General features: G+C 41.9%; 1 protein-coding gene across 4 annotated transcripts in view; it reads left to right on the top strand.

Annotated features, from left to right (window-relative positions):
* LOC127367926 (kelch-like protein 29) overlaps nucleotides 1-14,008 on the top strand; it is a 201,858-nt gene that overhangs the window by 154,490 nt on the left and 33,360 nt on the right. For all 4 annotated transcript variants that reach the window (XM_051408182.1, XM_051408181.1, XM_051408183.1 and 1 more), the window contains 2 exons: nucleotides 11,359-11,541; nucleotides 13,722-13,902. In XM_051408182.1, coding sequence (XP_051264142.1) covers nucleotides 11,359-11,541; nucleotides 13,722-13,902 — 364 coding nt within the window. The remainder of the gene's footprint in view (nucleotides 1-11,358; nucleotides 11,542-13,721; nucleotides 13,903-14,008) is intronic.

Raw genomic sequence — 14,008 nt, 5'->3', positions numbered from 1 at the left:
AAGCCAGTTTAGCTTTCCTCCCATTTCCAGTCTTTGACAAAGCTAACCGCCACCAGCTAACCAGTAGTTGTAAAATGTCTAACTGTTCCTTTGAAGGAATAAAGACCCTAATTGTGAGGGACTTTTGAAAGTAAAGGTTACTTGTCAGTTCTCTGGTGGAAAATATAATACCATTTTGTTTCCAAATTACCTGAAACATTTCTGCACTGTGATTTCGTGATACTTATTATCAACATGTACAAATACAGTCATACCGATATATCTATGATAAGCTAGAATAGGCAGCAACTGTAAATACAATATTGACTACAGTTGTTATGGCAAAGGTGTTTGCTAACAGTGGCTACTTTACAGCAAACAGAACAAAGTCAGCATTCATTTGAGTTGTGTTTCTGCCGTAGTAATGATGAATGATCAGTTTTAGCTCTGTTTTGTCTCAACTCTTGAGGCAATATTTGTCACTTTAGCTGCTAAATGCTCCACTATGTTCACTAATCACTTATCACAGTCACTCACTCTCACTCTGTCTGCCATTTGCTGCTGGTAACAGTAAAGTTACGGGATATAAAACCAAAACATTTCGTTAAAAAGATGCTAACAAGCTCCATAGAGCTGAGGGTAACTGCAGAATGTAATGTTCCCTATGGGTTCTTCACTACAAGTGGCACGTTTCACAGTACACGTAGTCTTTTTATTCATTGTTAACAAGGAACATAAATTGTTGATTCTGGTGTTGGAGAAAAGCAGTAGTGTTTCCACTGACTCGTTTCAATGATTTCAAGGGGAATCCAGCCGACCCTGTGGCTGGCATTAAGAAGCACTATAGAGAGATAGTCTTTTCTCTGATGGCCTCATGTGCTTATGTTGGTCATTCAGAGCATCATTAAATTGGTAGTAGGTCTTATATAGAAATAACCATTTGACCCGTTTTAAATATTATATTATGATGGTAAAAACCTGGAGAAATGTGCTTGCAAAATTTCTTATAAACCTTATTTACCAGTTGCATGTTTTTGCCAAATTAAGCTCATATATCATGTCAAAGATAAGAAAGCCATTAATATGAATATTAATGGACTATGAAGATGCACTCTGCAGTGTGTTCATAAGATGGAATAGCATGAACTTTTTTGAGTTTAACAAAAAGGCCGACATCTTAATGAGTACTTGCTCCATTAGCTGTAAGCTCTAAAAAAGTTATTTTGATCAGCTGAATAGAACCAGCCAGATGGTTTCCACACAAACTTTAATTGTCTTGTTTTACCAGGTTTTCCTTTATGCAGAGTCCTGCTGTGCTGCATTGTTGTAATTTATTTCCTTAAAATGGTTTATTCATGGTACATTTTTATCAGTCACTTTGACAGGCCCTGGCTTGTCACCACATTGGTTCACTTTTGCTGTGCAGAGTTTATGGACCTGGTTTATAACAAAAATATATGTATAACAATAGTGGACAACATTTACGACAAGGCAAGAGTCATAAAAGTCTAAATAACCACCCCACATAAAGTTTATTTTTGGGTTGACTCGCTGACTGAAAATGAGACAGTCCACTGTCTCGCTTTGCACCTACTCTGCATTCTAGTAAGTTGATGCTCAGCTCATTATTTTATTAGATGCTAATTACGGAGCCAAAAATATATATTTAACTTAGAAATTAGCTGTTCTGTAATCACGAAATATAAACAAAATTTGAATGAAAGAAAAGTATTTTTCAGTTTAAAAAAATATATATTTTTTGATATAATGTGTACACTAGTTTTACTTGTTTTTACCTTATGTCTTCTTATACCTTAGTTTCCTGCTGCAGCAGTGAACTTTTCAGGAACGTAGGGGGCATGTAGTTGATGTGTTTTGTTAACAGCCTCCTCTCTTCCTCATTTGGCCAGAAAAGAGTCTTGGGTAGAGTGAAAACTATGTGAGTGTCTCATAATGAATCCACGGTGTTTTGCGTACTGTATGTGTATCCATTAGCTGCTAATTGGTTAATTAGAGTGTGGATGTGCATCTGATTAGCTGTCATTAGACTTTCCAGGGGATCGGGGGGATTAAACAGCCGCTGGTGCTGGGAGTTTACTCACAAACCATTTTGTCTTAAGTTGTAAGATGCACTGGATTTGTTACATCTATATGTGCGTTTGTGTGCTTTTAAGGAGCAAGAAAAGTTTTCTTTGGCGTACATGCTGTGTGTGTACGTGCACGCTCACCGAGAAAAACCATACATTATGTTCCCATTTCCTTCTCTCCACATGTGACGCTGAGCTCGGCTCAGAGGAGGGTGGAGAGCGCCAGGGCAAACTGTTAACTCAACCCAGCCAAGTGGAATAGCACTCAGACAAATGAGCTGTAATGACTAGGAGACGCAGGGGTCCAGCTCGGCTCACACTGTTTCTCTGTCTCACACACACACACACACACACACACACATTGTTAAACCTTTAAATACATACACTGTAGGAGGGAATCCTTAAACAGTAGCTCTGCTCTTTCTCAGCCTGTCTTTCCCTCTGTCCACTTCATCATCTGTAATCAAGCGTTCATGTATCTAAAGGCAGAAAAGTTAAGAACTACAGTAACACACACAGCAAGCAGCAGCAGGGGCAACTGAGATAAGAGTTTGAGTATGCAGCAGGTTCACTCCAGCGTTTCTGCACAAGCGATTTATCTATGTGATCATTCCTTGTACTAGATTACTCAGTTTAAAGCTCTCTTGAACAAGATTTTTTTTCAAAACTGAGATGAGAACCCTGGCATGTGTTGCAGCAGGATTTAAGCTGCTCCATGAATTACTTATGAAATGTAAATATTAAATGTTATTAACCATTTTACATTCCTGCAGCATAAGGCAAGCCAAATAAAATGCTGTGTGCATGTTCTGTGCTGGTATAAAATGGTTGGATTTCATTAGATCATCCTGCACAATAGCTTGGCTCGCATCCACAGTTTGGAGACAATAAAACAAGGCTGTTCTGTGAGGTCCGAAGCCCGTAGGCGTGACATTCATCTACTTGTTCACACCTCCACCAGCCAGTGGCTCCTTGGAGAGTGGCTGTAGCACGCCACCACCGCAAAGAGAGGAGAAGAAGATTCACACCTTGTTAGAAGAGCATAAAAGATCATCAGATGACTTCCCTCTGAAGTCTGCCACCTACTGCTTCTGGCTCCGGCCCGATTAACACTGATCGTCTCGATGTTTCCTCGACTGTTCGTCGTCAACACTGACAGCAGCTCTTTTTCATGGAGTAATTTAATTTATTTGTCATCTTTCTCTCTGGCCGCACAGCTTCAGTGCTAACCATTAAGCAAGACAATCGCGACGGGGAGGCTGTCAGCAGTTTGGAAAGACAATTATAAGCTTCGCGTTTTGTTTTTTTATGTCAGGACTTTGTTGATTATTGTCCTGCTCTGTGTAATTATTCAGCCTGGTTTGTCTTTTAGAGCCAATGCAGCGTGAGATTACTCTGTTTCACCTCTCCAACTGGAAAAGCAGGATGCAGGAGAGTGTGCCAGAAATGTCTTAATCGCTCTACGTGAAGAGTGCCCTTCAGCAGATCCTCTTCCGATTTTATTTCTGGAGTCTGAGATGGTATTTAAGGGAGGGAGAAAGAAACAGAGAGAGAGAAAGCAGGAGAGAGAGGAAGTTGGATGCAGCTATTCACTTGAGAATCAGAGTATGAGTTTTTGATATTCCTGCGGCTTATCAGTGAAATCTCAAGCAAACACATCTATCTCTGCTCATAAATGTAACATGGAGGCAGTAAATCCAGATTAGATAACCTCTGGTCTGAATGTCTGCAGGGGCTGCAACCAAAATTAAGGTTCCATCCGCTTGACCTTTTGACTAGTGACTACTGTCAGCCTGAGCTACCGAGGAGGAGGGAAAGAGCGAGGGAGAAAGGGAGGGGGAGACGGGTGAAGGATTGCCTCGGCTGTAGCCAGAAAACTTGACTCATTCTGTTCCTAGAGCTGCGGTTCGTGCTCAGACCCAAAGCCAGCAGCATTTACAGGAACATGGATCAGCCTCAGCATCGCTCATGCCACATCTGCCACTTTGACCTGCTGTACCTGCTGTAAGGCTGCTTCATCCTCATCCAGTATTCAACAGACAGCGCAGACAGACCTGGTTGGAGTTGTGTCAGAGCATGTGCCGATTTGGTTGTTTGAACTGTGGGTGCATGTGCTCCTGCATCCATCAATTCATAATGTATGAGATTTAAATAAAATTAAAATGTTTAATGGGTCGTTCATCCAAATTACAAGAGAACATTTTCTCACTTTCCTCTTGTGTCTAGCCATGCCAATAGCTATGGTTTTATTTGCCAAGTTTTTAAGTTTCTGTCTTCTATTACAGTACATGGAGGGGAAATGAAATTTCATGTGCGCTGCTCACAGCATTAAAACATTACATTTAAAAAATTCAACAGGAACATCTCTTTCCAGTGACACTGTCCCAGTTACTCTGGAAGATCCACAGAACAAACCCCACAGTTTCCATAGGGACTTCTTTGGTAGAAAGAAGTTCCACTAAAACTGTTCACAGCGAGGTGTCTGGATCATGAGTATTGGGGAAGGCACAATGCTGTTGAGGATTTTTTGTGTAATTCTGCAATGCTGCAAGCACCACAAATCCATTCACTTCCATTGTACTGGGGTGGAGATGGAAATCTCGGGCAAGGATATCTCAAATCACCAAAACTATCTGCATGGCTAGATACCACTAAAGGAAAGTCACTCATTTGAGTCAACTGCCCTTGAAACATAGTATGAGTACATTTGAGGCCTCTAAGTACACCAGCCAGTGACTGGAGTGCAGCTTTTTCAACAGACAAACAGCAAACATCCAAAAATGCACACATGCATCCACAGGCACTTCAAATCATGCACATAATGCGCCTCCCTGGACCCTGACATTATTTGGGAGCCTTTTGCCCCCTGATCCTCACCATTGCAAATTAACACCCTAGGAGAGAAATCATAGGATTAGGTAGGAAAAAAGTAAAAGAGAGAGATTAGAGAGAAGCGGCTGAGATAAGAGGAAATGGTTATGGACCAGCAGTGAGATATAAACTGCTCTGAGCCCAGAGAGACAGACTGCCAGTGTCACTGTGGCTGTGATACCCAGTGAGTAAACGTCTGCACACTTCCAGTTTTCCCCAGTTATACATTATATTAATATATTTACACATGTATTTATACATGTCACACATTGACTCACAAGCAGACACATTTTGTCTCATCAGACTAGACTAGATTATTGTTTTTAATTGTCATCTGTGTGTTCCTGTGATTTATGTGTTTAATGTCTGACTGCAAACCAACCAAATTATCTTCAGGATAATAATAAAGTTAAAGACTAATGAAAAACTGAGCCCAAAATCTGAATGTAGGAGAACAATGATATTACAGCGATGTACTCATTCGTAAAGTACAGTTTTGAGTTAAATCCCCTGTGGATTTCTCTGTTTAAATCTGTACTGTCAAAAAGGAGGAGAGATGTATAGTGAATGAAGAGAAGCAGAGAAGTCGGATAAGGACTTTCCATCTCTGAGACTGAGATGTGAATTGTGCAAAACAAACTGCAACTTACTAATTAGATACCACGACTTTGCAGTGTAGAGGTGTTTAGCACGTGAAGGAACTTATTTCTAACGCCTTATCCTCAAGCTGCATTGAGCCGACTGAATGACCCTGAGTCTCACTGGTTACTGAAAGAGCCAAGTCTGCTTTAAACTACGACAATTAGTATGCTATTTATGCTTTAAAAGCCTAATGAAAGACAGCAAAATCCTTCCATCGATTATGATGTAACAACTCTGTTGCAGATAGGTGGTTGCTGAGGTATTAACCTTAGAAACAGTGCTTCTATAAGCCTAGATTTGTACTAAACAAACAGTTTCAGGCAGCAAATTACAAAACAAATCCAAGCCTCAACTAAAGACCATGAAAAGCAGCATGTAACCTGTCGCTTCCTGATGTGATCATTCAGTTTAAAGAAGGAACATAGATCATTTAAAATTTGACGAGCCCATTCCATTTTGAGGTCCATTTAGGTACTGTTGTGTCACTTTTAATCATATCACATCAGCATATAAGAATAAGCTTATTTATTATGGACATTGTAAATGGTCAGAATTCCTTTATTTAGAACCACTTTACTTCTCCTATATGTTGGCTTAAAATTTGAGCCTTCAAATTCATTTCTGAGCCAGGAAACAGTGCCAATGAAAACTGTGTGATATGACTGTAACCTCCAGAACAGTTACTTAATATACCTTGAGGTGAGATTGTTTTTCCAACAGCTGCTTTCAAGAATTTTGAAGCTGGTATTTGTTGTAGTACAAACAACCATGCGGAGTAACTACTAGGTGTCAATGTGTATGTCTATGCCACTTCACTCAACCCAACCCTACAATGCCCCTTTGACTGTACCTGCAGTATGGCTGGTTAAAGCAAGGTCACGAAAAGCCTGAAATACAGGTTAAGGTGCACAGGCTGAAAGAACAGGATGCAGTGAAGGACGATGAAATGGAGGAGTATACTGACAAAAAGCAAAGACTCCTGGGGTTTGAGAGGGAACGACTTGAAGAGAGAGAAAGTGAGAGAGAGATAGAGTAAAGTCTCCTGTGGGTTGAGAAAGAGAGAAAGGAAGAGAACGAGGGAGGTGTTAGCCGCGGGGTAGAAAAGAAGAGGAATAAGGAAAGCAGGGTCACAGCATGGGGCAGAGAGCAAGGAGACACATAACAAGGTGAGATAAGACTCAGCATGGCAGCTGGGAAGAGGAAACGACAGAATCTTTCCGTTCTGTCTTCATCTTTCCATCAACGTCTCTTCTGCTGGAGTGACTGTACGTTCGTGTGTGTGTGTGTGTGTGTGTGTGTGTGTGTGTCCACAGTGAGGATCCAGCCTGTTTCCAGCATGGGGTAAAGCATGGGCGGCGTGCTCCTGTCACTGATAGGTTTCATTTGGTTGAAGTCGAGTTAGGTTGGAAGCAATACGCAGAAACTGTCAGGGTGTGTTTGTGTGTGTGTGTGTGTGTGTGCGTGTGCGTGTGTATGTGTGTGTGTGTGCGTGTGCGTGTCACGCTCTGTGGGTGGGCATCAACTTCAATTTGAGATTCCGCTCTTACACGAGCCTGTCCGTCCCTCAGAATACATCATTTTTGGGACTTTCTTTGCCAAACAATTCACAGACTGCAATGGCTGCAAGCTTCCTCTGAGAGATTTAATATTGGGCTCCAGATGTTACCGTTGTAGTCTCTGTTTACACCTAACACACACTGCCGTACTGCTTCACTGTTCTCACGTCTCACTGAAGACTCGGTTGTTGCTGTTCTATTTTACCATTTCAGGCATTTCTTAAAGCATCGATAATCAATGTTTTTAAGTTAATAGATCAAATGACTACCAAGTGTCGCTCGTAGTGACGAACCCAGATAATTATCAGTAACTCTTCAGTGTCTTACAGTTTTACGGCCTACAACTGTACTGTTTTGGTTCACTCTCACTGCTGTTATCAGTGTCATTTCCAGATGCAGCAGGCAGGGTTTTCAGTGGAAAAAGCACTATAAAAACTGGACACTACCTGCACAGCAAAACAGCAGGCAGACTAAATAAGAGACTAGCTAGAGAACACAGTGGAACATTAAGCAGCTGAGAGTGGATTGTTTTCACCCAGAGCCAAAAAGCAACTAAATATTGGAATTACACAAGACACAAACAGGATTCCAAAGGAGTGCCAGTGCTGCTCCTGTAACTGCTTGCTAACAATTTAGCTATATCAAGTTAAAAAAAGATAATCTGTCAGAATGCTTACTGCTTGTTTTCCAAAATTAGTCAACCCAGGTTAGGCAGTCACTGAATTTCATTTGGATTTCAAAAGCATTTCCCCAGTTTTGTTTTACTAGCTAGCTTGTCCTTATTTTGCATTATTTCCTTGCATATTTCACTGCATTTCAGTTTTGTATGCATGTGGGGATAGAGAATTAAATACAAGCTTAACAGTGGCTGCCCAGAGTTACAAACAAGACCCTAGCATCCACTTAATAATGCGTTTGGTTACATATGTGTCTACATATTGCTCAAAGCTCGTGCCCAGTTGATATTTCCTCAATATAGGAATGTAGAATATACTAAAAATATAACAAAAGGTCAGTAACAATCAGGAGAAGGAGAGACATTTTCTCCCCAAAACTGCCATGGGTATAAACTCCGTCAGGGAAAAAAACAAGAGCTGTCAAGACTTGGTTATCCCTTCATCCCCAACCACTCGTCTCTATCCTTCGATCTTCCATCCCTTCATCCCTGTACCTAACTCCCTTCAAACCTCCGACTGACTGACAGCCATCCCTATGAGGCTTCGTATTCTTAGGAAAAACTCACACATATGCACACATGCACACACTCATGCACACACTCATGCAACCATCTGATCCAATGCCGTGACTCCCCGTCAGCGGCGCCGCTCTCCTGTTTTGTTGCGTTCTGACAGGTCAGTGTTGGGTTGTGTTAGCTTGTGAATGTGTTCAGGGCTTCAGGGGTCAGAGCTGCGCAGCAGCCTCAACGCCCAGATGTGGACTCTCCCTGACGTGTCTGGCCAAGCGGAAAGCGCTGAGAACAACCCTGCACATGTGCACTAGGTGATAATAAAGACCTGCATGTCCACAGATATACAATTGGGCACGTTGAGGCAGCATGTGGGATTGCGTTAGGCAATATTAAGTTGCTCTAATTAGACACTGTGGGGGTTCAAGTTGGTGTGGTGGAGGAGAAAGTCTGTGTAGAAAAACAACAGAAGAAATTACACTTTTTTTTCTTTTTCTTTTACATTGTCAAACTAAAGAGAAAAAGATCCAATAAAGCAGTGGCATCAGGAAATGTAATATTTGTACATTCTCCACCATGTTTTAAGATGGAATTGAATTCGATATTTCTTTTTTAACCATATGAATGTATACAGATATTAAAACAAACGTTAAACAGTATAACATTGATTGATGTGCACAGCAAAAAGAAAATGCCAAATTGGCTCAGACATAGACATAGGAACTTTGCCAAGTTAATTGAGGCAGTCAATATCAACAAACTGAAACAGCTAATGGGATGAAAGAAAAGGAGATGAAAAGAGATGAAAAATGTAATCCTATAAAGGCACAGAAAACAGTCAAACTTTTAAAATCCAATAAAGTTGAAAAATATCGTGTGATAAAGAGAAATGGAGTACAAACATGTACAGCAATAGCAGCAAACTAATCATGAGGAAGAACAATAGCAGAACAAAGTCAATATAATTAATGTGTGTGTGTGTGTGTGTGTGTGTGTGTGTGTGTGGGTAAGGTTGGAGGCTCATGAGAGAGAAGACAAAGAGCCTGTTTTCACTTAATTTTTTTTCAAAGAACAGCCGCTGTAGCTGCGACTGTCCTATAAAACTACACTCCCATTTATTAGCTGCATATCCAAGGTCTGTTGGAGGTCTTCAGGGCCGTTTGAGGCTTGTAGTCTGGGGCGTGATGCCATGAAGCTGTGAAAACTGGCCCATGATGGGAACAAATTCAACTCAAATTTTTTTTTTGCATCGCTCCAAATTCGCACACATCTTTCACGCGCTGCCAAAAGGGGCGGCAACGGGTGCGACTCCTACACCTTCCGCATTTTCTCATGATGGTCATTTATTTAGCTTTTGTGTACCAGACCTTCATGTTCACAGTGACATTGTCACAATTTCTCCTTGAGCCATCACTTTCCTTTTCGTCCTACGCAGAGGAACACATTCTTAAAATCTCACCGAGGAAGAGTGCCAGCCAGCTTTAAGCTGTCCACTAAGTCTAAGCTGTATGTCCACGATATGTCTGAGGCAATGCTTACTGCTCTGTCTGTTTGCTCAGCCTCAGCAAAGCCCATTGTAGTTTTTGTATCTTTCCCCTCTTTTACCCTTTTTTCCTCTTCCTAGAGAAAATCTCTCTGTTTTACCAGCTTTAAAAGAAAAAGACAAGCTTGAGAAAAAAATATAAGGGAATTCTTTTTTAACAGAAAAAAGCAGAAGGAAAGACGGCCGCCTATGGATGTGCCTGTCAGGAGAGTGTCTGTGTGGAAAAGTATCGATCCGAGCAGATGAACCAGTGGTTAGCCTTGGTATGGAGTGTATGAAGATTAGCTCTCCCTCCCCACCCTCTCTTTCATTCCCTCTTTGTTTTTCTTGCTTTGTCTCTTCTCGCACCGTCTCTATCTCTCCCTATCACCCTCCTCTCCTTCCCTGGCTCGCCTCCCTCTCTGCCTGCCTGCCTGCTGCTTACAAACACACAGCTCATTTCTGTCTGGCGGCTCGTCGTCTTGCCTGCTCACTGGAGCCTGCTGCTGAAGACTGAGAGGACCTGAGACACGCATGTGGCAGCCTGCCAACCTGTTTGTGTGTTTTGGATCACTGGTGTCTTTATCCAGCAGCTGTGTGTGTGTGTGTGTGTGTGTGTGTGTGTGTGTGTGTGTGTGTGTGTGTGTGTGTGTGTGTGTGTGTGTGCGTGTGCGTGTGTGTGTGTGCGCGTGTGCATGCGTGTCTGAGAGCAGAGATCAGGGTGAGGAGTAATCGGGACAAGTGCTGAATGTGCTTCAAGTATCTTTTTAATCACACAACGTCTTCAGCACGTGTGGGTGTGTGTGTGTGTGTGTATATAGGACAAGACACATCTCCGCGTACAAATGTACACACATTGATTCTCACCTATTGATTTTGCGATTCTCTTATGCCATGCCCAAACAGTGTATGTTTCACTGTGAGTGTATGGACAAGTGAGTGTGTAAGTTAGTGCTTGTGTTATGTGTAGGAAGGGAGAGTAAGTGAGCTGGGTAGCAACCAAACAAATGGCAGCCCCATCAGTCCTGGTGATTGAGTTATACTTTCCCATTCAACTCAGTAGTTTCCTGTGACCAAGAGGAAACTTTTCTATTTTGCATTTTGTTTTGCATTTCCCGAAAAGCTTATTGACTCAGGGACGGCCAAGGCCTGATGAATTCATCAGCAGACTTTTATCTGTGACTTTTAGTCCGTTTTCACACAGCCTATCAAGGTCCTTCAAAATTAAAAGCTTTTTACGTTTTTAAAGGTTTTTTAAGTGTGCCATTATTAAATGAACAACATTTTTCACCTTGCTCTTGAAAGCCATACATAAATATGTAGACATGAAGAAACACCCCACAAAACATCACGCCTGTTAGTTACTGCAGTCTCAAAGACACTTTGATTAAATCCTGGCCCCTGTTTGCTGGTGCAAACCTTCCCTGATGGACTGCTTTCTCCCATCTTTTTCCTTTCTTTGTCCACCCCAATCATCCTCTTCCTCCATCCTCCTCCTGTTCCTTTGTCCTCTAGGTGTAGCGGAGGTGATAGTTCTGGTGGGAGGGCGCCAGGCAATCGGGATGAACCAGCGTTCCCTGACAGCAGTCACCTGTTTTAACCCCCAGAACAGTAAGTGGTACCCGCTGGCCAGCCTGCCCTTCTACGACCGCGAGTTCTTCAGTGTCATCTCGGCGGGAGACAACATCTACCTGTCAGGTGAGCTAAATCGCCCACTCCAGCAGCACAATTGTAGCTTTCCTGTAGCACTCATTTAGTGGCACAGAACAGGAGGACAGTGGATGCCATCGGTTTGTCACACTGCAGTAGTGAAAGGTTATCCCTTTAATTCAGGAACAAGTTATTATTATATTCTAACATCAGGCTGATTTTGCTACATCTACATAGTTTCTTACAGCAGTAGCAGCATGGCTCTATGGATGGTAATCATCGGTCATCAAGTCAAATTACAATTTGTGTTATACTTTTGTTTGCTGTAAAACTAAATACCTGCAAAACTAATGACATTAGCCAATGTAAGCATACTAAGATAGAAAATATATCTGCTAAACATCACAATGTTCACATTGTCATTGTGAGCATGTTAGCATTATGACATTAGAATTTTGCTCCAAGCACCACTAGCCTCACTATAGACTTGCTAGAGACTCTGATGAGGGCGATAAAACTCACTCCCCAAAAGGTAATAAACATTTCCTCTCTTGATTTTATCATGGGCACAGTTTTCTGACAATAAAAAAAAACTCCAAAACATTATGGTTTTAGATAATGAAAAGCAAACCATGGAATTTCTGGTCTCTGACCTCTTTTGGTAAAATCCCTTTGATCGTCATGAGTCCTGACAAAGGTCTCCACACTTGACATTTGTGGTCTCTTAGTGAGGACATTTTCTCTCTGACAGATATGATTCTGCAGAGGCTACCCAGACCATTGCCATCTTCTTGTGACCTTTGTGAAACAGTGAGAGTTTTAAAAGGGTGGCTGTCCTCAAAGCTTACTGTTGCTTTTACAAACTGCACACAACTTTAATGTCTTTCTTTTCAGAAGAGTCCTTTTTGTATGGAATGTCCCTCCTATTTACCTTGTGTGGAGCATTTTTTTTTAACTTTACTTTTTTTCCCCTCTGTCTGGCTTTACAGTCGCCGCAGTGTTCTGCAGTTTATTTTGTTCCATAGTGGCACACTGTGCACTCTGTGACTCCCTCTATGAGACACCTTTAAGTTGCTCCTCCAGAGGTAGACTGAATTTCTCCCTCCACGGTCCATTTGTGCGAGAATCCTGCACGGTACTCAGACCTTGACATTGCACCGTGGAAATGCAGCAGGATTTGTCCTGCGTGTACCTTTCCTCTCCCTCTTTTCATATAAATGTAAATTTGTGTTTGGGCATTGGAACAGGTCTGCATGTGTCCGCTGGGAGTCAGACAGCCGGTGGAGAAATCAGAGGTGTTCTAGCTAGCCAATCAACGGGCTCTGGTCTGTAACCTTCTTCACACCCGGAGCAGGGTCACTGAGTCACGGCTGGTGTTACATGTCAAACTACACAGCTAACAAGGCTGCTTTGAAGACAGTGTAGTTTTGATGGTTGGTCGGTTGACTAGTCAACACTGCAGCAGCAGCAACTTTCAGTCTGTTAAAGCTGTCCAACTCACTCACCAACACTTCTGAAAAATATATGTGTAGGGGTGGAGATTTCAGTACTTAATAGAAAATAGTTGGAAAAATGAAAGAAAAACAACTTTTTGCCAAAATTGTCCTACTACTTGATGCCAGTTTTTTATGTATCCAAAACCTCCCTTCTATATACTATAAAAAAGTCATAAAGCCCTTTTCAACGTAATAGTTACTAGATACTAAGAAGCTACAGGAACTGAACTACAAGCTAGAAGTTCCTCTTGGACTTTGGACTGTGTTTTCACTGAATCTGCAGAACCTTTTGTATTTCATGTCACATTACTCTTCCTGTATTTTTAAGTGGATGTAATAAAGGAATGAAGAGGTGGAATGAGTTTGACTCCAAAAGTAGATGATCCACCAAATGTTTCACGTAACCATGATGAAACTCTTATCTATGGGGAATCCGACAATATAACTTTGTATTTCATTTTAATAGATATTAAAACAAATTTCCACCCGTCCTCTTAATATTTGTACTAAAGTCACCCGGTACTTGCTCACTTTGTAGTAAGTGAAAAAGAATCTGTTTGACCAGTCAGCAACGTTCAGCTCTAAATACTCTGAACCATTGGAAAGTACTTTTTGCTTTAAGCTCTGTTCAAAACCCAAGTAGAAGTTCCTCAAAAGGTTCTTGGTTCCCTAGGAAAATTCATAATCCCTCTACATACCGACTCTAATAACTCTTATCCTTATATCTTTCAGGTGGCACAGAGTCTGGTGTGATGGTGGCTGATGTATGGTGCTACATGTCCCTGCTGGACAACTGGAATCTGGTGTCCCGGATGACGGTAGCCCGCTGCAGACACAACAGCCTGGTATACGACGGCAAGCTCTACACCATTGGAGGACTGGGCGTATCAGGGAACCTAGACCACGTGGAGAGGTAAGAGTCGTGCAAAATCAACATCAGCCAGTCTCCAAACAACAGACACCTCCAGCAGCTCCCAGCTGGTGCCTGCGCAGCCCCACACAACTCTAACCCCAATTTG

Source organism: Dicentrarchus labrax, unplaced genomic scaffold, assembly GCF_905237075.1.
Source record: "Dicentrarchus labrax unplaced genomic scaffold, dlabrax2021, whole genome shotgun sequence".
NCBI classification, from domain to species: Eukaryota; Metazoa; Chordata; class Actinopteri; family Moronidae; genus Dicentrarchus; species Dicentrarchus labrax.
This window is presented reverse-complemented; position numbering and strand designations above follow the sequence as displayed.